The sequence below is a fragment of the Pinus tabuliformis genome, chromosome 3_1 (assembly GCF_031772625.1).
Source record: "Pinus tabuliformis cultivar Carrire ecotype Pingquan chromosome 3_1, CPIR1, whole genome shotgun sequence".
Lineage (NCBI taxonomy): Eukaryota > Viridiplantae > Streptophyta > Pinopsida > Pinales > Pinaceae > Pinus > Pinus tabuliformis.
Window position 1 is genome coordinate 253,141,968 of NC_142301.1, and position 16,585 is coordinate 253,158,552.

The following is a 16,585-nucleotide window of genomic DNA, read 5'->3' on the forward strand; positions in this document are numbered from 1 at the left end:
TTAGATGTGTTTGAATACCCCAGGAAGATACACTTACGACTTCTAGCACCAAGTTTGTTTCTATGTACCTTTGGTATTAAAGCATAACAGGTGGAACCAAAGATCCTGAGATGTTTTACCGAAGGAACATGTCCATACCACAATTCATAAGGAGTCTTGTTTCTTATAGCATTAGATGGACATCTATTCTTTATATATGCAGCACATAGAACAGCATCAGCCCAAAACATTGTCTTTACATTTTTGAAGAAAAGCATGGATCGTACCATATTCAAGATTGTTCTATTCATTTTTTCAGCTACACCATTCTGTTGAGGATTATAAGGCACAGTTGTATGATGTTTAATCCCATGTTGGCGAAGATAGTGTTCAAATTCATTTGATGTATATTCTTTTCCATTATCAGTGCGAATAGACCCAATATGAGATTGTGCATCATTTTCAATCCACTTATGAAAATTCTTGAATGTTTGAAAAGCATCAGATTTGTTCTTCAATAAATAAACCCAACACATTCTGGTGTAATCATCAATAAATGTCATGATATATTTATTTCCATTTGCAGAAGAAACAGGCATTGGACCACATAAATCTGAATGAATGAGTTCAAGCTTCCTATGTGCTCTTGAATGTGAATAATGAAAAGACTGTTTGCTATGCTTTCCTAGAATGCAAGCATCACATTGCTTATGTTTTCTAGGAATGGTAGGCAAACCAGCAACACCGTTTTTCTTCAACAAGCGGAGACTATCATAGTTTAAATGTCCAAATCTAGCATGCCATAATAAACTTGACGGAAGTGTACCTTCTTCATGATGAGAAATATATGAGAAATGTTGTGCATGCGCAGAAGTTCCTTGCAGTTTAAGAAGTCTTTCTTCTTCTATACCCCTCATGACAAGTGAGTGGTCAGATGCCTTTCTTACCTCAAGCTTGCCATCAAACATGTGAATGGAGTGACCTTGCTGGCGGATGTGGACCAGGGACAGCAAGTTTCTCTTGAGCTGTGGGAGATATAGAACATGATCCAGAAGAAAGTCTGGAAGACCAGGCAGTTTAAGCCTGATTGTGCCAAGCCCTGATGGCTTGATTTTTGACTGATCTGCAAAGTATACTGCTCCATCAACATTATCAGTGAAATCTTCGAAAAAATCTTTCCTATGAGTCATATGACAGGTTGCTCCTGAATCAAGCAACCAATCATTTTTCGAAGAAGCAAGTGAAGCATTAAGCAAATCTTCATTTACTCCAATGTTACATTGTGCCTCAATATAGTGAGCGGATTCAGGTGCTTTACCTTTGTCTATGTCATCAGTTTTACCTTTCTGCTGATTTCTTCTTTGCTCAATTTTGTCCCATGGTAGCTTGCATGTAGAAGCATCATGTGATCCATTTCGTTTGCAGCGAATGCAATGCAGATCTGCCTTTTCTGCTTGAGAATGTCTGCCCCCCTGCCTCTGAAGTATCTTCCTCTTCCTCTTCGTCCACCTCTTCCTCTTGTAGAATCTTGAGAAGGATGCTTTTCTTTATGAGCAAGGCAAACAGTCTCTTCAGAAGATTCAGGGACTGTTTTCTTTCCAAAGGCTTTCTCTCTTTCAACAAACTTTTTCACAAGAGACTCAAAGGTTATGTCTTTAAGATTTCCATTTGCTTGTAAAGACTCAAGATAATTGGAGTAGGTAGGATAGAGTGCTTTGAGAAAGGCAATAAGTGAAATATCCAGCTCAACCTTAGTGGATTTAATATCATGCATTATAGACTTTATTTCAGATGCAAGAGCAAGAGGATCATTATTTTTCAGTTCAAGAGTGAAGAGTTTAATCATGCGCTGAACAACTTCAAGTGCAGAATGTGAATCATAGAGTTTTTTCAGCTTTTGTAAAGCTTCAAAGGTAGTGGAATAGGATGAAATATGACGACTTACTTCTTCATTTACAGATGCTGCGATCAATGCATAGGCTTTGCTGTTCTTGTTTTCCCAAATGACAAGTTCTTTATCTGATGTAGGCTGCACAGGGTCTTTGTCTTCTTCTCCGACACACACTCCTTTCCACAACTCATTGTAGATGAGGGTGTGTTTTACCATCCGAAACCATTCAGAATAGTTCTCCTTGCCAGTGAGAACTATTCCGACCATAGAGATGATTGAATGCATTCTGTAAAAAAAATACTTCTGCTTGAAAAAAGAAAACTTCCTTACAACCTTATGCACTATATTTTCTACAAATCCCTCTAATGTGTGACAGAAGGCATCCGAATTTCATTGAAATATTATTTCACTTGATGCTTCAATACAGCATTACCAAACATAAAAAACTGTGCAATATCACTATATCACCTCCACAAATGCTTTGATATATAAAATGTTTTGAATGATGTATAACTGCGCAACACTATACCAAAACCGCTATCATACCATCACATAAACTGCGTAATCACATAAACTGCTAGCGGTCTCACTTCAATTTTTAATACAAAACTCTGTTTACCTGCGTTAATTTATCTGCAATGGTTACCAATTGCCGTGCCATCGTTCTGCCTTTACTACATTTTGACAGCGGAAGCCCTTACAAAAAAACCCCCGCATTATGCTGGAGCTGGAACATACATGTTAGAACATGTCGTACATGATTACCCTATTTCTTCATTTGTTTTTATTCTTAGCAAGTGTTCTGTTATAAGCAATTACTTTCGCAACCGATTGCATGAATTCACATTCAATTTCTATGAGACAATTCATGTTTTAACATGCAGTGTTAGTATTTTACTCTTTATCTGTTTCTAGGAAGCTTGATCACAATAATACTTCTGCAGATAAAAATCATACCGGCACACTACCAGCACCGAACAGCGATTAAAGCCAAGGCAAACTCCCTGTAGAACGATTCTCGGATTTCGGGAAAGGGCAAATGGGCGACCTGAGGAACTTACACCGCTCGACGGATAAAACCTCTGCACAACGACAGCGAGGAACTTTTGACTCCTCCCACCATTTCCCAAGGCCGGAAAATGGAGATGGGGATGCGGCGTCGCAGTGATTAGAGACGGCAACAATGTTGCATCAACAGGGTATCGACTATCTCAAGTATGATAACTGTTTTGATGATGGTTCAACACCTGAAGTCAGGTACCCAAGGATGAGGGATGCACTTCTTAAGACAGACCATCCAATATTCTATTCTTTGTGGGTGTCGATAATCCGGCTACTTGGGCTCGCAATGTAGGAAATAGCTGGAGAACAACACTTAGACATACAGAATAAATGGGAGAGTATAACATCCCGGGCAGACCATTACAATCTCAATTCAAACCCAGTGCAGAAAACGGTGAGGCTATCCTCTTCCCTGAATTGGATTGTGATACCCTTATGGCATCGCCCTCAATTCAATTCCAGAACCATTCAAGGCGGTATGGGACCATCGCTGGTTTTTCCTGGTGTATACGTTGTGGAGAGGCAGCAAAAAAAACGGATGCGCAGATGCGTTGGCAGTGCAAATGAGAGATCAAACGGAAGCAGAGAGGAGCATGTCAGACCAATTATGGAATATGGACAGACATGTCAGGACAGAGGCAGCGCTGGTGCGCTAGAGAACATTATGGACAGATGCAGCACTGGTGCGCTAGAGAGCAGAGGAGTTATGTCATTGAAACGCTCAGGCAGATGCAGCGCTCAGGACAGCAGGGGTTACAACTATTTCTGGGACCTGTGCTCTGATACCATGTCAGGCCAGGGTAACTCCAGAATGAATGAGCAGAAGAAATCTGAGATGATTATTCATTAGCTAACTATCATTTATATACATAAATATGACGGATCAGTTCATCTTCTTGATGACTGTCCAATTCACCCATCCGTTGAGGATTAGGTGTCAACAGGACTATTCAAAAATTATGAGAAATCACCCGATGCAAGTGCTATATGGACTATTCAAAAATCATGAAAAATTAGTCAGTTAAGACTACTTCTCATGGAAATGGTCATACGATGCAAGTGCTAAGTGGACTATTCAAAAATCATGAGAAATTAGTCAGTTACAACTACTTCTCATGGAAATGGTCATAGATGAATGACTACTTCTCATGGAAATGGTCATACGATTCAAGTGCTAAGTGGACTATTCAAAAATCATGAGAAATTAGTCAGTTACAACTACTTCTCATGGAAATGGTCATAGATGAATGACATACTTAACGCAGTTGAATCCCAAAATAATATCTAATAAATAAATAGTTTAAATATTGATTTTCCACATTTTAAATCAAATTTAAATTGATATTATTTTCCAATTGTTTTCCTCAAAATTTATTAATATTTGTTTTCTTTCTTAAATAAAAGAGTAATCTCACATATTTAAATTTGTTTAGCGATCGAAGCATACCGATGAGTGCGGGAATGGGTCTAGTTTTGATCACGGAGGTTGAGACAACCTCGTCGAATTTGAACGGATGGGGGCATACAGAGTAAAACCAGTCGTGGATGGATATGCTGTGGAGGCTGAGTTCATCCACGTGGCGTTTTCGTTATGGATCCTTTCACACTCACAAACGAGCCGCACTATTTGCCAATTTACCATGAATATCATGCATTGTCAGCCACCCAACCCGCTCGTCTGTTCCAGCACAACACCCATAGCAATGCAGAGCAGATTATAGACACAGAGACTCCACAGTATATACTCTTAAACATCCTGCATACACCATAATCATCCCCCTTTCAGTTAAATGCTGGTTCTCATAGCAGTCTAATCTATAAACTATAATGGAGTTTACATCGACCTCAGTTCACAGGGTCCATAGAATGGCCGCGGTCACATCGATTCTATACCATCCGGCATTTGCCCGGAGTTCGAATCTCAGCAGGTAACTTCAAAACATTAATTTGGCCCGTCTCCCATTGAAAAAGCTTAAAAACACATACTGAACAATCGAATCCATTGTTCAGGAAAATGCTTTTGAATTCAAAATCGTCAGCGTGGGTAGGATCCCGCTGCCACAGCGGAGTGGTTTTGGAAAACCCATACGGGTCTAGGAATTTGAAAGGTGACCGTATAAGGCCTAAAAGGGTCGCAGCTTTTGCCTCGCTGGCGGTACCTCAGGAAGCTGCGCCTAAGATTCAAGCGGACGATGACTTTAAGTCGATTGTTTTGCCTACTAACGAGAGCTCTAAGACGCTTCTTTGCATTCGCCACACGGTATGATCAGCTACTGTTCTTTAATGCATCAGCTTGACTAGACCCCGCAAAGCTTCAAAATCTATTATAAAAGTTTTCCTCTCAAATTATTTCTCTGTTATGGTTGAATGTAATAAAAAATTTAGTACTTGCAAAACGGGGTTCTGAAAATCTACCATGTCTGTTGACGACCCACAACAACACTTGGGATTAATTCACCCAAGAACACCGGAGAACACTTAAATTTATCGATCTGAGAACATAACACTTTTATAAAACACCTGCACTGTCACTAATTGCAGTAATTGGCTAGCCTGGGAATGCTAATGAGTTTGGGGAATGTTGAGTTAATGACTGAAGAGTGCAACTAGTCGATGTAGTAAGGGAACACAGGAAATCTTGCAAAAAGGAAGGCCTGGCAGCACCCTTGCAGCGTACCCCTTTGATTAGTTATACCAATCATGCAAGAGTTAATTAAAAATCAACAACTAATCTATTGACGAGTTCCTCGACCAGACTCTGTCAAGGGCAGCCTAATACTTCTGCACCTTGTGAGCTCTTGAGTCTCACCCGATCAACTCAATCTTACAGCAGTATCTAACTAAGTTATGTAACCAACAAAAAATAAATTGCAAGAATAGAATCTTATTAATTACACAATAGTAAGTAAGAAAATTCATAACCAGAAACGATTTCAGAAATGGAAATAACAGTATTCAGAGCTTAGAGATGCTAATGTACAGTTACATGTAAAGAAGGTAAGGCATCCAGTTGCATGCTACAAGAGTGGGCCCTTGTTCTGCAGCTCACCAGATGATCTCCAAACTAGAACTAATAGAGAACTGGAAAATGAACAATAGGAAAACTACTAACTTCAAAACAACCAACTGATTTCTGATTATTTGGATGCTTTTTCCTTTGTAATAGAAAAGAGGCCAAATAGGAACTACGTTTTTGATGCGCTGTAAGAGTTCCTTTAGAGTTCCGTTACCCCATAAAGAGATGCATCCTGAATTGGATGCTGAAAAATCAGACGGAACCTTGAGAACAAAGCAGGAGTCTGCAACACGTTGAGCTGATGAAACTGTACTTTTGTTTCAAATAACTTCGATAACAATCGAAGTCCCACTTTGTAGCATATTGTATTGATTTCATCAGCAAACTAGCAGCAAATTTTTTGGTCACTGTTACCCCACATTTCAGCAGGGGTGCATACCAAAATTTTGCTGCATTTATCACCATCATTGTAAGTCCAAGGTCACAAGTCAAAGCATTGTAACAACTATGTGAGGTTTTTATTAGGTATCCCAGGCCTATGTCTTGTTCTTAGTGTCTCTATCTTGTTGCCTTGGTTGGACCATGGTTGGTCCATCGTAGTTCATTTTGGGTTCTTGTCCTGTAAAGGATTGAAGGGCCTTAGCTGAGCTTACTTGAGGACTCATGGTTTTATAGGAACTTGCTTTTGTAGGGGTGATCGACGGTGTATGGGTCAGTCCAGCCTGTGTCAAGGTGCACTTATGTCTTTACCACATGGTTAGAGTCTATTGACTCTATAGGTGGCCTTAGCTTTGGTGTAGTATCTCTCAGATAGCTCTTATGCATGGCAATTTCATTTTGACAACTTTTCACTTTTCCCAAGGTAATACATGATTCCTAATGCAAAGTGGTTTCGATGGTAAAAAAATCAACTTGGTCTTAGCTTCTTCAGTTTAATGAGAGGAGTCCATGCCAAATTCAATTTTTCTAATCAGAGGTGGCAGTGGCTAGTTATAGTTTGGTCAAACTTGGTCAATAGGTCAAACAAGATTCTAGATCACAGAATAGGAGTAGCGTTGGGTAGAATGATGCATGCATTACATAAAAAATAATCAGCAAAGCTAGTGGAACAATATCAATGTGTCAAATTTCCAAGATTCCTCAAGTCGTTATGGGACCAACACAAATCACAAATGACATCACAGAGTAGGTGATGATGTAGGAACATTAGGCAAGATATGAAGATTCCAAGAGAGAGCCAGTTTAGATCATGGTCGATTTGGCCAAACCCAGGTGTTAGAATTGTTAGATACTCAAGGACATTGAAGATCCAATTGGTAGGTGGTCAAGTTGAGTTAGTAAAGGCGAAAATTCAATTCAAACTAGCCACTGGTGAAGTCAATTAGCCGTTGGGTGGTCTAAGTAGCCGTTGGAGACTTCGTGGACCAAGAAGTTGAGTAATAGACCAAGAAAGTAGCCATTAGAAGACAAATTATTCCTTCAAATGACCAAGTTGAACCTTCTAGTCAAATCAAACCTCTCAAGGGACTAAGTTGAATTTCCTCAAAGCAAATAGGTGGAACCTAAGTCACCAGAGTCGTCGAATTTCAACCATTAAATTCGAAATTCGGCGATTTTCAATGGCAAACGAACATATTCGTTCGAGTTCGCCGAATTTAATGGCGAACTCGAATTTCAAGTCGAATTCGATTTTTTTTCGAACAAAATCGCATGAAATTCGCCTACAGTTGCATTAAATTCGTTTTTTTTTTTTTTTTTTTTTTTTTTTTTTTTTTTTTTTTTTTTTTTTTTTTTTTTTCGCGCGCCCGCGGGTTTTATTGTTCCTGTTTGGGTTTCATTGTTCCATTGTTTGGGTTTCATTTCATTGGCGCCGGCGGTCCAGACTCAGCAGACTCCATACTCCAGTCTCCAGTCACGACTTGTAAGGGCTTGTGTTTACCAGTCTCCATACCGACTCCTGGATCTGAAGCTTCAGAACGCTGTCCAGTCTCCATACCGATAGGCGATACGTAAGGGCTTTGAACCTTTGGTGCGTTGGTCTGGGCTAAGTTTAAAGGGCAGAGCCTTTGGTGCGGAGTCCGGGCAAGTGCTGGAGGCCCGAGGGTGCAAAACTGCAGGCCGAGAAAACTGCAGGCGTGCCCACTGCCGCGTGAGTCTACAGCCTTCAGGTAGAGTTGTCCTTGAGCAATTCATGAATCATCATTATAAGTTATAACGTGGTTTGCATGGAAACGATGTGCTTCAAATACAACGGATCTTCAAATAAGTCTAATCCCTTCCTTTATGTCCTATACTTCATCATCAACCATCGTCTGAGCATATATAGAGTTTGAGAATATACAGAGTTTCATTATACAGAGTCTGAGCATAACAGAGTTTCAAAAAGTAAATCTTATGCACGATTCTCAACCATTTGTCGCTATAAAAAATGGGGCCTTTTCAATCTCTTTATTTAATGATATTAACAACAGTAGCTAGGGATTATCAGCTTATTAAGTAACGTAGATGGACAACCCAGATATGTCAGAGAGGGAACCATCCTTGCATTTAAAAACAAATAAATCATATCAAATCTTAGTTTTCACTGTATTTTACTGATAAATTAGATGGTATACCGTATAGGTGGCAGTTGCGGTGGAAACAATGGGAAAAATCATCACCTTTTTCTCATAAATTCTCATCCTCAATCCACACTTGCACTGCAGGCCACTCCACTGTGCATGTGCATGTGCAGTTGCAGATCCACTCTCTATGCATTTCCATCTCTGATTGAATGTGTGGAGGGTCCTAACTTTTCTTCTGATAGACAAGTGTTGTCACGTTGCTGTTTCAATGGTACTGTTAGTTAAAACTTAAAACAATCAAATGATATTGTTGGCTTAGTATGTCAGTACAAAAACATTACAAAAGTTATGCTTAAAAATTATTCTTGTGAATAAGTCATCCTCCAATGGTTCTGACTTCTGCCATCTTATTCAAATTCAGGACCTGTTTGTATCACAAAGACATCTTTCGATTTAAAACAAAAATATAGGCTGCCATTTCCTTATCTGAGGTGGTTCGGGTCGGTTTATATTTCTGTGTAGAAGTGACTTGTTAATCTTGCAATATGTTTGCTGTCAGCCTGTAGGCTGTCACAGTTTGATCATGAACATTTGCTTTACAATTTTACAACCATTGCCTGTCTGCAAACCTGTGTGCACTGTGCACAAATTGAATGCTTACTCTCAAGGTTCCGATTCATTTCCACTCTTTATTACTCATATTGAAAACCAGACAACCTTTCCTCTATATTACCAGATCAAAATACAGATCTGCCAAATTTTTGAAAAGCCAGAATTTGAACACGATGGGTAAATGGCAGGGTACAAAAACATATAAAAATATTTTTAGAATTACAAGAAAAATAGAAGAATCAGAACCATCAAGAAACACAACAGTACCTGTACAACTGTAGTCTGTAAGTTACAAGTTTACAACCAAATAAAGGAGTTCTCATGACTAACGAAAATGTAATTTCAAAAAAAATTGCAGGCATTTCAGACATTGCAGTGCCAGACATTTCAGACTTCTAAATTCCAATGGCACCCCCAAAATCAACTGCTGTAGCTTGGAATTTTATCCAAAAAGATGGTTTTAATCTTTCATGTCAGCTGTGTGGACATAATTTCACTGGCACTTTGACTAGAGCAGTGGATCACCTTCTCGGTATTAGCAATGGAAGTGGAGGTGGTGTTGAAGCCTGCACTAAGATCACTGATGAACAAAAAGCCAAAGTGGAGAAAGACCATTCCAGTTCACAGATGCAAAGGCAGAAAAGGGTGAATAAGAGGCAGCGAATTGAGAGGGAGATTGCCATGTCTTCCTCCAACACCATTGATTCAGTTTCAAACATTGGTGGATCAAGTTCTACAGCTCCTCAAGCAAAAACAGGTGGGCCGAAAACATTAAATCAATTCTAGAAACCTGTTGAGAAACAGGAAGTTGATGATGCTGTTGCTGAGTATTTTTATGCATGTGCAATTCCCTTTAATGTGGCGAGGAGTCCATATTTTAAAAATGTAATTAAAAAGGCCATTGATTTTGGGAAGGGCTATGTTCCTCCTGGATCTGAAGCTTTAAGGACAACTTTGCTAAAGAGAGCGAAAGACAGAGTGACAGGAAAATTGGCTGATATTAAAGAGTCCTGGAAGCTTACAGGATGCACAATTTTGAGTGATGGTTGGTCAGATTTGTGTCATCGCCCATTGATCAATGTGCTTGTTTATTGTCCTCAAGGGGTACTTTTCTTGAAGGCAGTGAATGCAATGGATCGAGTGAAGACATCAAAATTTATTTTTGGAATTTTGGATGAAGCGATTCAAGAGGTTGGGGTGGAAAATGTTGTCCATGTTGTTACAGATAATGCATCAAATTGTGTTGGTGCAGGGAAGCTGATTATGGAAAAATATGGGTAGATTTATTGGACCCCTTGTGCAGCTCATTGCTTGGATTTAATGTTGCATGACTTAGCCAAATTTCCTTGGGTCAATGAAACAATCCGAAGAGCCAAATCAATTTCAAACTTCATCATCAACCATCGTCTCACTTTGAGCATATACAGGAAGAATGCATCAAAAGAGTTGTTGAGGCCTTGTGATACAAGGTTTGCCACTTTTTATATTACTCTGAAAAGAGTTGTTGAGGAAAAAGCGAGCCTAAGAGCTGTTTTTTGCAACACTGAGTGGGAGAGATTTACCCTCTCAAAAGAAACTAAGGGGAAAAATGTTGAACAAATAGTGCTCAATAATGGCTTTTGGGAAAATGCAAACAAGGTTTTAAAAATTTGTGGCCCAATTGTTAATGTGCTCCGCATGGTTGATGGTGACAAACCTTGTATGGGTTTTGTTTATGAAAGCCTTGATCGTTGCAAAGAGGCCATTGCAACTGCTTTTGATAATGTGGAAGCTGATTACAAGGAGATATGGGATTTAATTGATCATAGATGGAAGATGATGCATAGTCCATTACATGCAGCAGCATGCTATTTGGACCCTAGATTGTTTGGGTTACCAAGACATAGGGACGAAGAAATCATGAATGGACTTATCCAATCTATTGAGAAGCTAAATCCAGATCCAGAGATTGCAGGTTTGATCAGAAGTCAGTTGAGAGCATACAGGTTAGAAGAAGGATTATTTGGAACAAAATCAGCAAAGTATGATAGGAGCAGAAGTGATCCAGCACTATGGTGGGAATTTTATGGTTCAGGGGCACCAGAATTGCAAACTTTTGCAATTCGTATCTTAAGCCAGGGAACAAGTGCATCAGCATGTGAAAGGAATTGGAGTTCCTTTGACCACATTCATTCCAAAAAAAGAAATAGACTGTCATCTGGAAAATTAGAAGATCTTGTTTATGTTCGTAGTAATTTGCAGTTGGCATTGAAGAATGTGGCTAAAGGGTCATCCAATTCTTCTACTCCGTGGATCGATCCTGTTCCAAATGCAACAATGGATGATGCTGATTTGTACATTGATAGTGACATAAACACTGACAGGGAATTCATTGATGAATCTGGCGCTGAAGCATCTAGCGGGTTCACATCTCATACTGCTCTTGATGACGTAGAACTTTTTGATATAACAAGTGGGCAACAGGAACATCAAGAATAAAACTTGTGTTCCTGTTTTAGATTTCTAGTTTAGTTTTTGCATGAACAATTTTCTAAAACTGCCAAGCTACTTTAAAGTTTAAAGTTTAAACTGTCTTTGTATCTTATAAATTATAATGCAGAGTTTTTCATTGAACTGCCAAAAGAATATATATTTGTATGTGTTAGTGGATGTATAATTGTATTCATGTGTCATGTGTCATATGGAAATTGCTCATTGTTGTGTGTCAACTCTTAGCTTTTTTTTTTTAATTTGAGTTTGGAAACCTTGTTTATAAAATATAGAACAACAGAAACAAATTGAGCCAATCTTATGCATGCACACAAAGAAATTTCTGCCCTTCATATCTGCTGTTCATTAATTAAATATCTTAGCATACAAGGGGTCCCCTACTGGGAAACTGTTTTTGTATATTTTTTTATGCCAATCTATCTTTAAAAAACAGTTATGAATGGTTGCTCACAGGACTTGCTGCCATACCATTTCTCATATGCATATCTATCTTTAATATACATTTTTTTTTCGAATTTCTATATGTCGAATTTTATCGACAAAATTTTAGTTGCCGAACTTTATTCGAATTTCATGGTCCTCGAACTCGAACTCGAACTCGAACCTGGTGACTTAGGATGAGCATGGTCTGAAGATGTATGCAGAGAGAGCTATGGCCATACCTATAGACTCACAATAGCTAGAGAACTACTATAAGGAGATGGCCAAGGCAAAACGATTGATCCTTGATGGCGTTCGATATCACATAGTCTCACACTCAGTGGCCAAGAATACAACAAAGAAATGTGGGATGTAGTTGCCGAGCTTTTTCAGAATCTTTCTGAGAATCGTAAGATGTTCTTGAAGGAGAAGTTGAGGCTCACCAGGATGAATAAGGGTGAAGGCATGACTCCTTATCTCACTAGGATTCAGGATGTCTGAGATGAGCTTGCTGTAGTAGGAGAAACACCTCAAGAGAGTAAACTGGTGCGTACAACTCTCAATGGTTTCACTCTAGAGTCGGGTACTTTCGTTTAAGGCATCATTGGACGAGGCAACCTACCAGCTTGGGATAGATGGTGGGTAGATTTTACGCAGGAGGAGATGAGGCTTGCTCTCGTGAAGAGCAGTATTAGTGGTAGCAACAGTAAAGGACCAAAGGGTGTGAAGGAAGAGAACATAGCCCTAGCATCAAAGGGGAAGGCAAGGAAAGGTCCTAGTCAGGGACAAGGCTCACAGGGAGGAGAGAAGAACAAGAAGGATCTGTCGAAGGTCAACTGCTTCAGGTATGGTGAGTTTGGTCACTACAGTACCCAGTGTTCGAAGAGGAAGAAGGAGAAGAAGGAGAAGCATGAGTAGGCAACAACTTCGGTGGAGATCGACAATTTGTCTTCCAGGTTAGAGGATGAGTTCACAATGTATGCAGCTATACCTCCAGGAGAGATGTGGGGTGACATTGAACTTTAGTCACCAAAGTTGCAGAGATTTGGGCGGGTTCCAAGGACGACTACATCGGGCGGGTGTTTCTTCTTGGATCATTACCCTTGCTACAGGGGCCCACAATTTTCACTAGCAGATGGATCAGTGTCAAATGGTGCAGACAAATCCGAAGGGTCAGTTGTAGTAGTAGTTACAGTTAGATGCTGAGGAGCACAAAGTAGTTGCAGCGCAGACAATTACTCAGTGGATAGTAGCAGTGAGAGACTCAAGAGACAGATGCAGAGTCATCAGAGGGACACAATTGATTCAGAGTACTCAGTTGTAGTAGTTGCTGCAACAACAACAACATGAGCGTAGTTGCAACACAGAGCAGCGTTGGCAGCAGTACAGGGTGTACAGTGTAGTGTCAGCGACAACGCTGATGCAGGGATGGTTCAACTACATAATGGTAGATGAATCATAGTTGCGAAGTGGCTTGGTGTGCAGTGGCAGATTGTCATAGTTGTTAGACATTAGCAACCTGTATCGAGGATATTATGGAGACAGAGTGAGAGAGAACACCTTCCTCACTAAGGAGTGTTAGTTTTTGTAGCATCAAACAAATGTTCTAGTCTCAAATTTGGTCAAAGAGACTAAGGACACAAGATCTCCAGAACCCAAAAAAAGTTTAAGGAGAAAACACCTAGAGATGGCTCAATTAAGTTAATTAATCAATAAATAAATATTTCCTGGTCTAACTTAGGAAAAATGATTAATTAACAGGAATTAAATGAGAAAGGTGAGATTTCTCTAGAAACTCACATGGATTGACTTAGAGATGATCTTAGCCGTTGATGGAGATCTAATCATGACCATTGGTGAGCCAACGAGAGCTTATAAGAGGAGGTTGATGGGGTTGGAGATACACACATAAGTACTGCAAGTTCCTTGGCAGATCGAGCTATCCAGTTAGAGAGATCGAGCAAGGGACAGAAGTTTGAGCCAGAAGGGATGCAGGTGTAGCTGCAGCAGTAGCAACAAAGATTCCACAGGAATTTCCAGTTTCGGAGAGGCAACAACTGTAATATTCCTAATTAGCCATGGCTAATTAGAATATTCGATTTTGCTCAATTTTGCCTTCTATAGTTATTTATAAATAAAAAGGTGAGGAAAGGGGGACCTAACTCACTTTTAGAATAAAGTCACTCCCTAGTAGCACAACGTAGTAACTTAAAGGGGAGCCAAGGGGGCCATAGGACCACATAGAGAAAGGGGCCCACGCAGACACTTGGAAGGATTGGCAGATGGAGAAGTGCACATGGTAAGAGATGGCTATGTTGGTGGAGGTGGGCCTTAGGGTTTTGAGAAAGGCAAATGCTATAAAGGAGAGAGGAGCCTCCTCATTTTGGCATTCGATTATGTGCATTTGAGCTGGTCACTTCGACTTAGAGCACGCTGGCTGTTTAGCTTGTCTGCATCACTGTTTAGTGCATCGAGTGTCTCTGTTCGGAGATCTCACCCTTAGTCCCGGGGGACTTCGAGTGCCTACTCGGGTAAGGTAGTTTCATCAGTCTTTTGCAGGAGGATTGATTTTGGAGTTGAGGAGGAACTGGGCATTGTGATGATTGCGCAGTCTTGAGAGAGGAAGACGCAGTTCCTTCTGGTAGGAGTTCCGGATTGGGTTTATGTGGAGGATTTGAGCTGGGAGATTGAGCAAGGGATCAACCCTTGCATATTGGAGGATTTTGGTAGAGTTTCGGGCAGAGTCTTGGAGGGTTTACTTCAGTGGCAGCACAGAGCCTTGAGGGACAACGTAGATCCTCAAGGGGGTGATTTTCGGGGGTCAGCTGTTTCAGAAAAGCTTTCTGGGTTTTTCTGGGTTTATTGAGCAGAGGCCGATTCCAGAGTTTCAGCATTTTCTGTGGAGGGGAACAACCCCAAATCCTCACTGTAGCAGCACAACAGTTCTCTGGCAGCTTGGACGCAGTTCAGAGAGAGGCCATTTTCTTCCGTTTTGAGTGTATTTCTTCACTTGCCTTGTGCAAGTCGAGGTGCTATCTTTCTAATCACCTTTGTACTCTGTCCATTACTCAGCATAATAAAATGGCTTAGCATTTCTCTCTGCATTTCTTGAGTATCTGCTATATTCCGTGTATGCGTTATTGTATATTGCACTACTGTTATTTTTATCTCTGTGAGCTTCTCAGCTACTATACCACTTGTGTGTTTTTCTGGTTCGAGTTTGCTTGTGTTCGAGGGATATTCCTAAAAGGGATATTACAGTGGTATCAGAGCATAGATCTGGCCCAGCCTGTGGAGCTAGCAGTCTATGACACCGAGTACTAGGCCTATGGGCAGGAGTTCAGGGATGCTCTCTCATTCAGAGACTTTGTTCAGCTCCAGCGGGATAGTAGACCCTGCGACCATCACAAAGGATACCAGCATTATCATGATGGAGACACCCACCACACAGCTAGCAGATTCCACTTGCCTACGTTTGATGGTTCATCAAACAGTTCGGCAAAGTCTTGGGTGAAGCTGGACATCTATTTCCAGCTTAACCAGGTGTCGGAGACAGAGGCCATCAAGGTGGCAACATTACATTTGGATGGTGAGGCCCAGGATTGGTGGTTCCATGGGATGATTACACTCGGACACTCCACAGTGACGACATATGCCGAGTTCACCAGGAGATTGATAGAGAGGTTTGACCGGAGGGATCTAGAGCAGCATTTTGTTGAGCTGACGAGGCTCAAACAGACCGGAAGCCCAGAGACCTACATTGCAGATTTCATGAGGGTTTCAGTGATGGTGCCAGATCTATCCGTGGCACGGAGGATCTACATGTATGTTGAGGGGTTAGCAGAGCCACTTCGGGGTTGAGTCCGATCCATTAGACCAGCCACACTCCAGGATGCTTTTAGCAAGACCCGGGACTTACAGGATGTCTTACCCAGGACCCGGACACCTTACCCCCAGAGACAAACTTTCCAAGCTAAGGGGAAGGATGTGAGGATTTTGCCTCCAAAGGGGAAACCAAGACGAGCACAGATTGACAATGATGCCAGGAGGGAGCTGAAGAAGAAGCGGTTGTGCTTTACCTGTCAGGAGCCGTGAGCACCAAGACATAGATGTGCTGCTGGCAAAGAACATTTTATTGAGGTCTTCTCCGAGAGCAGCGGGGAAGAGGATGAGGAGGATGATGTGGAGGTAGGAGATAGTCATGCTGTGCAAGGTCATTCGCCACCTCCACCGCCAGCAGTAGGTGGTGCAGCTTTTGCACCTACCGGAGGGGCCCTTGCAACATTGCGAGGAGTTCCCAAGTATTTGACGCTACGCGTATAGGGGACAGTACGTGGCCAGCGAGTATCAATTTTGGTTGACAGTGGGGCAACCCACAACTTCATCGATGCACAGATGGTTGAGTGGAGAGGTATACAGACAGAGAGCTTCGATGGATTTTAGTTTTGTTTCCACGAGATCAGACCATGGTGTGTGCTCGTTATGTACCAGAGTTATCAGTGACGATGGGCACCTACACACTGACTGACCACTTTTTCGTGGTCGATATTC

At 41.0% G+C, this 16,585-nt stretch overlaps 1 protein-coding gene across 1 annotated transcript in view; it reads left to right on the forward strand.

Moving 5' to 3' along the window:
- The first annotated feature begins 4,381 nt into the window (after nt 1–4,381).
- Nucleotides 4,382–16,585, forward strand: part of LOC149186749 (threonine--tRNA ligase, chloroplastic/mitochondrial 2-like) — a 217,327-nt gene continuing 205,123 nt past the window's right edge. The window contains exons 1-2 of the mRNA XM_089411117.1: nt 4,382–4,860; nt 4,943–5,192. Coding sequence (XP_089267243.1) covers nt 4,760–4,860; nt 4,943–5,192 — 351 coding nt within the window. The 5' untranslated portion in view covers nt 4,382–4,759. The remainder of the gene's footprint in view (nt 4,861–4,942; nt 5,193–16,585) is intronic.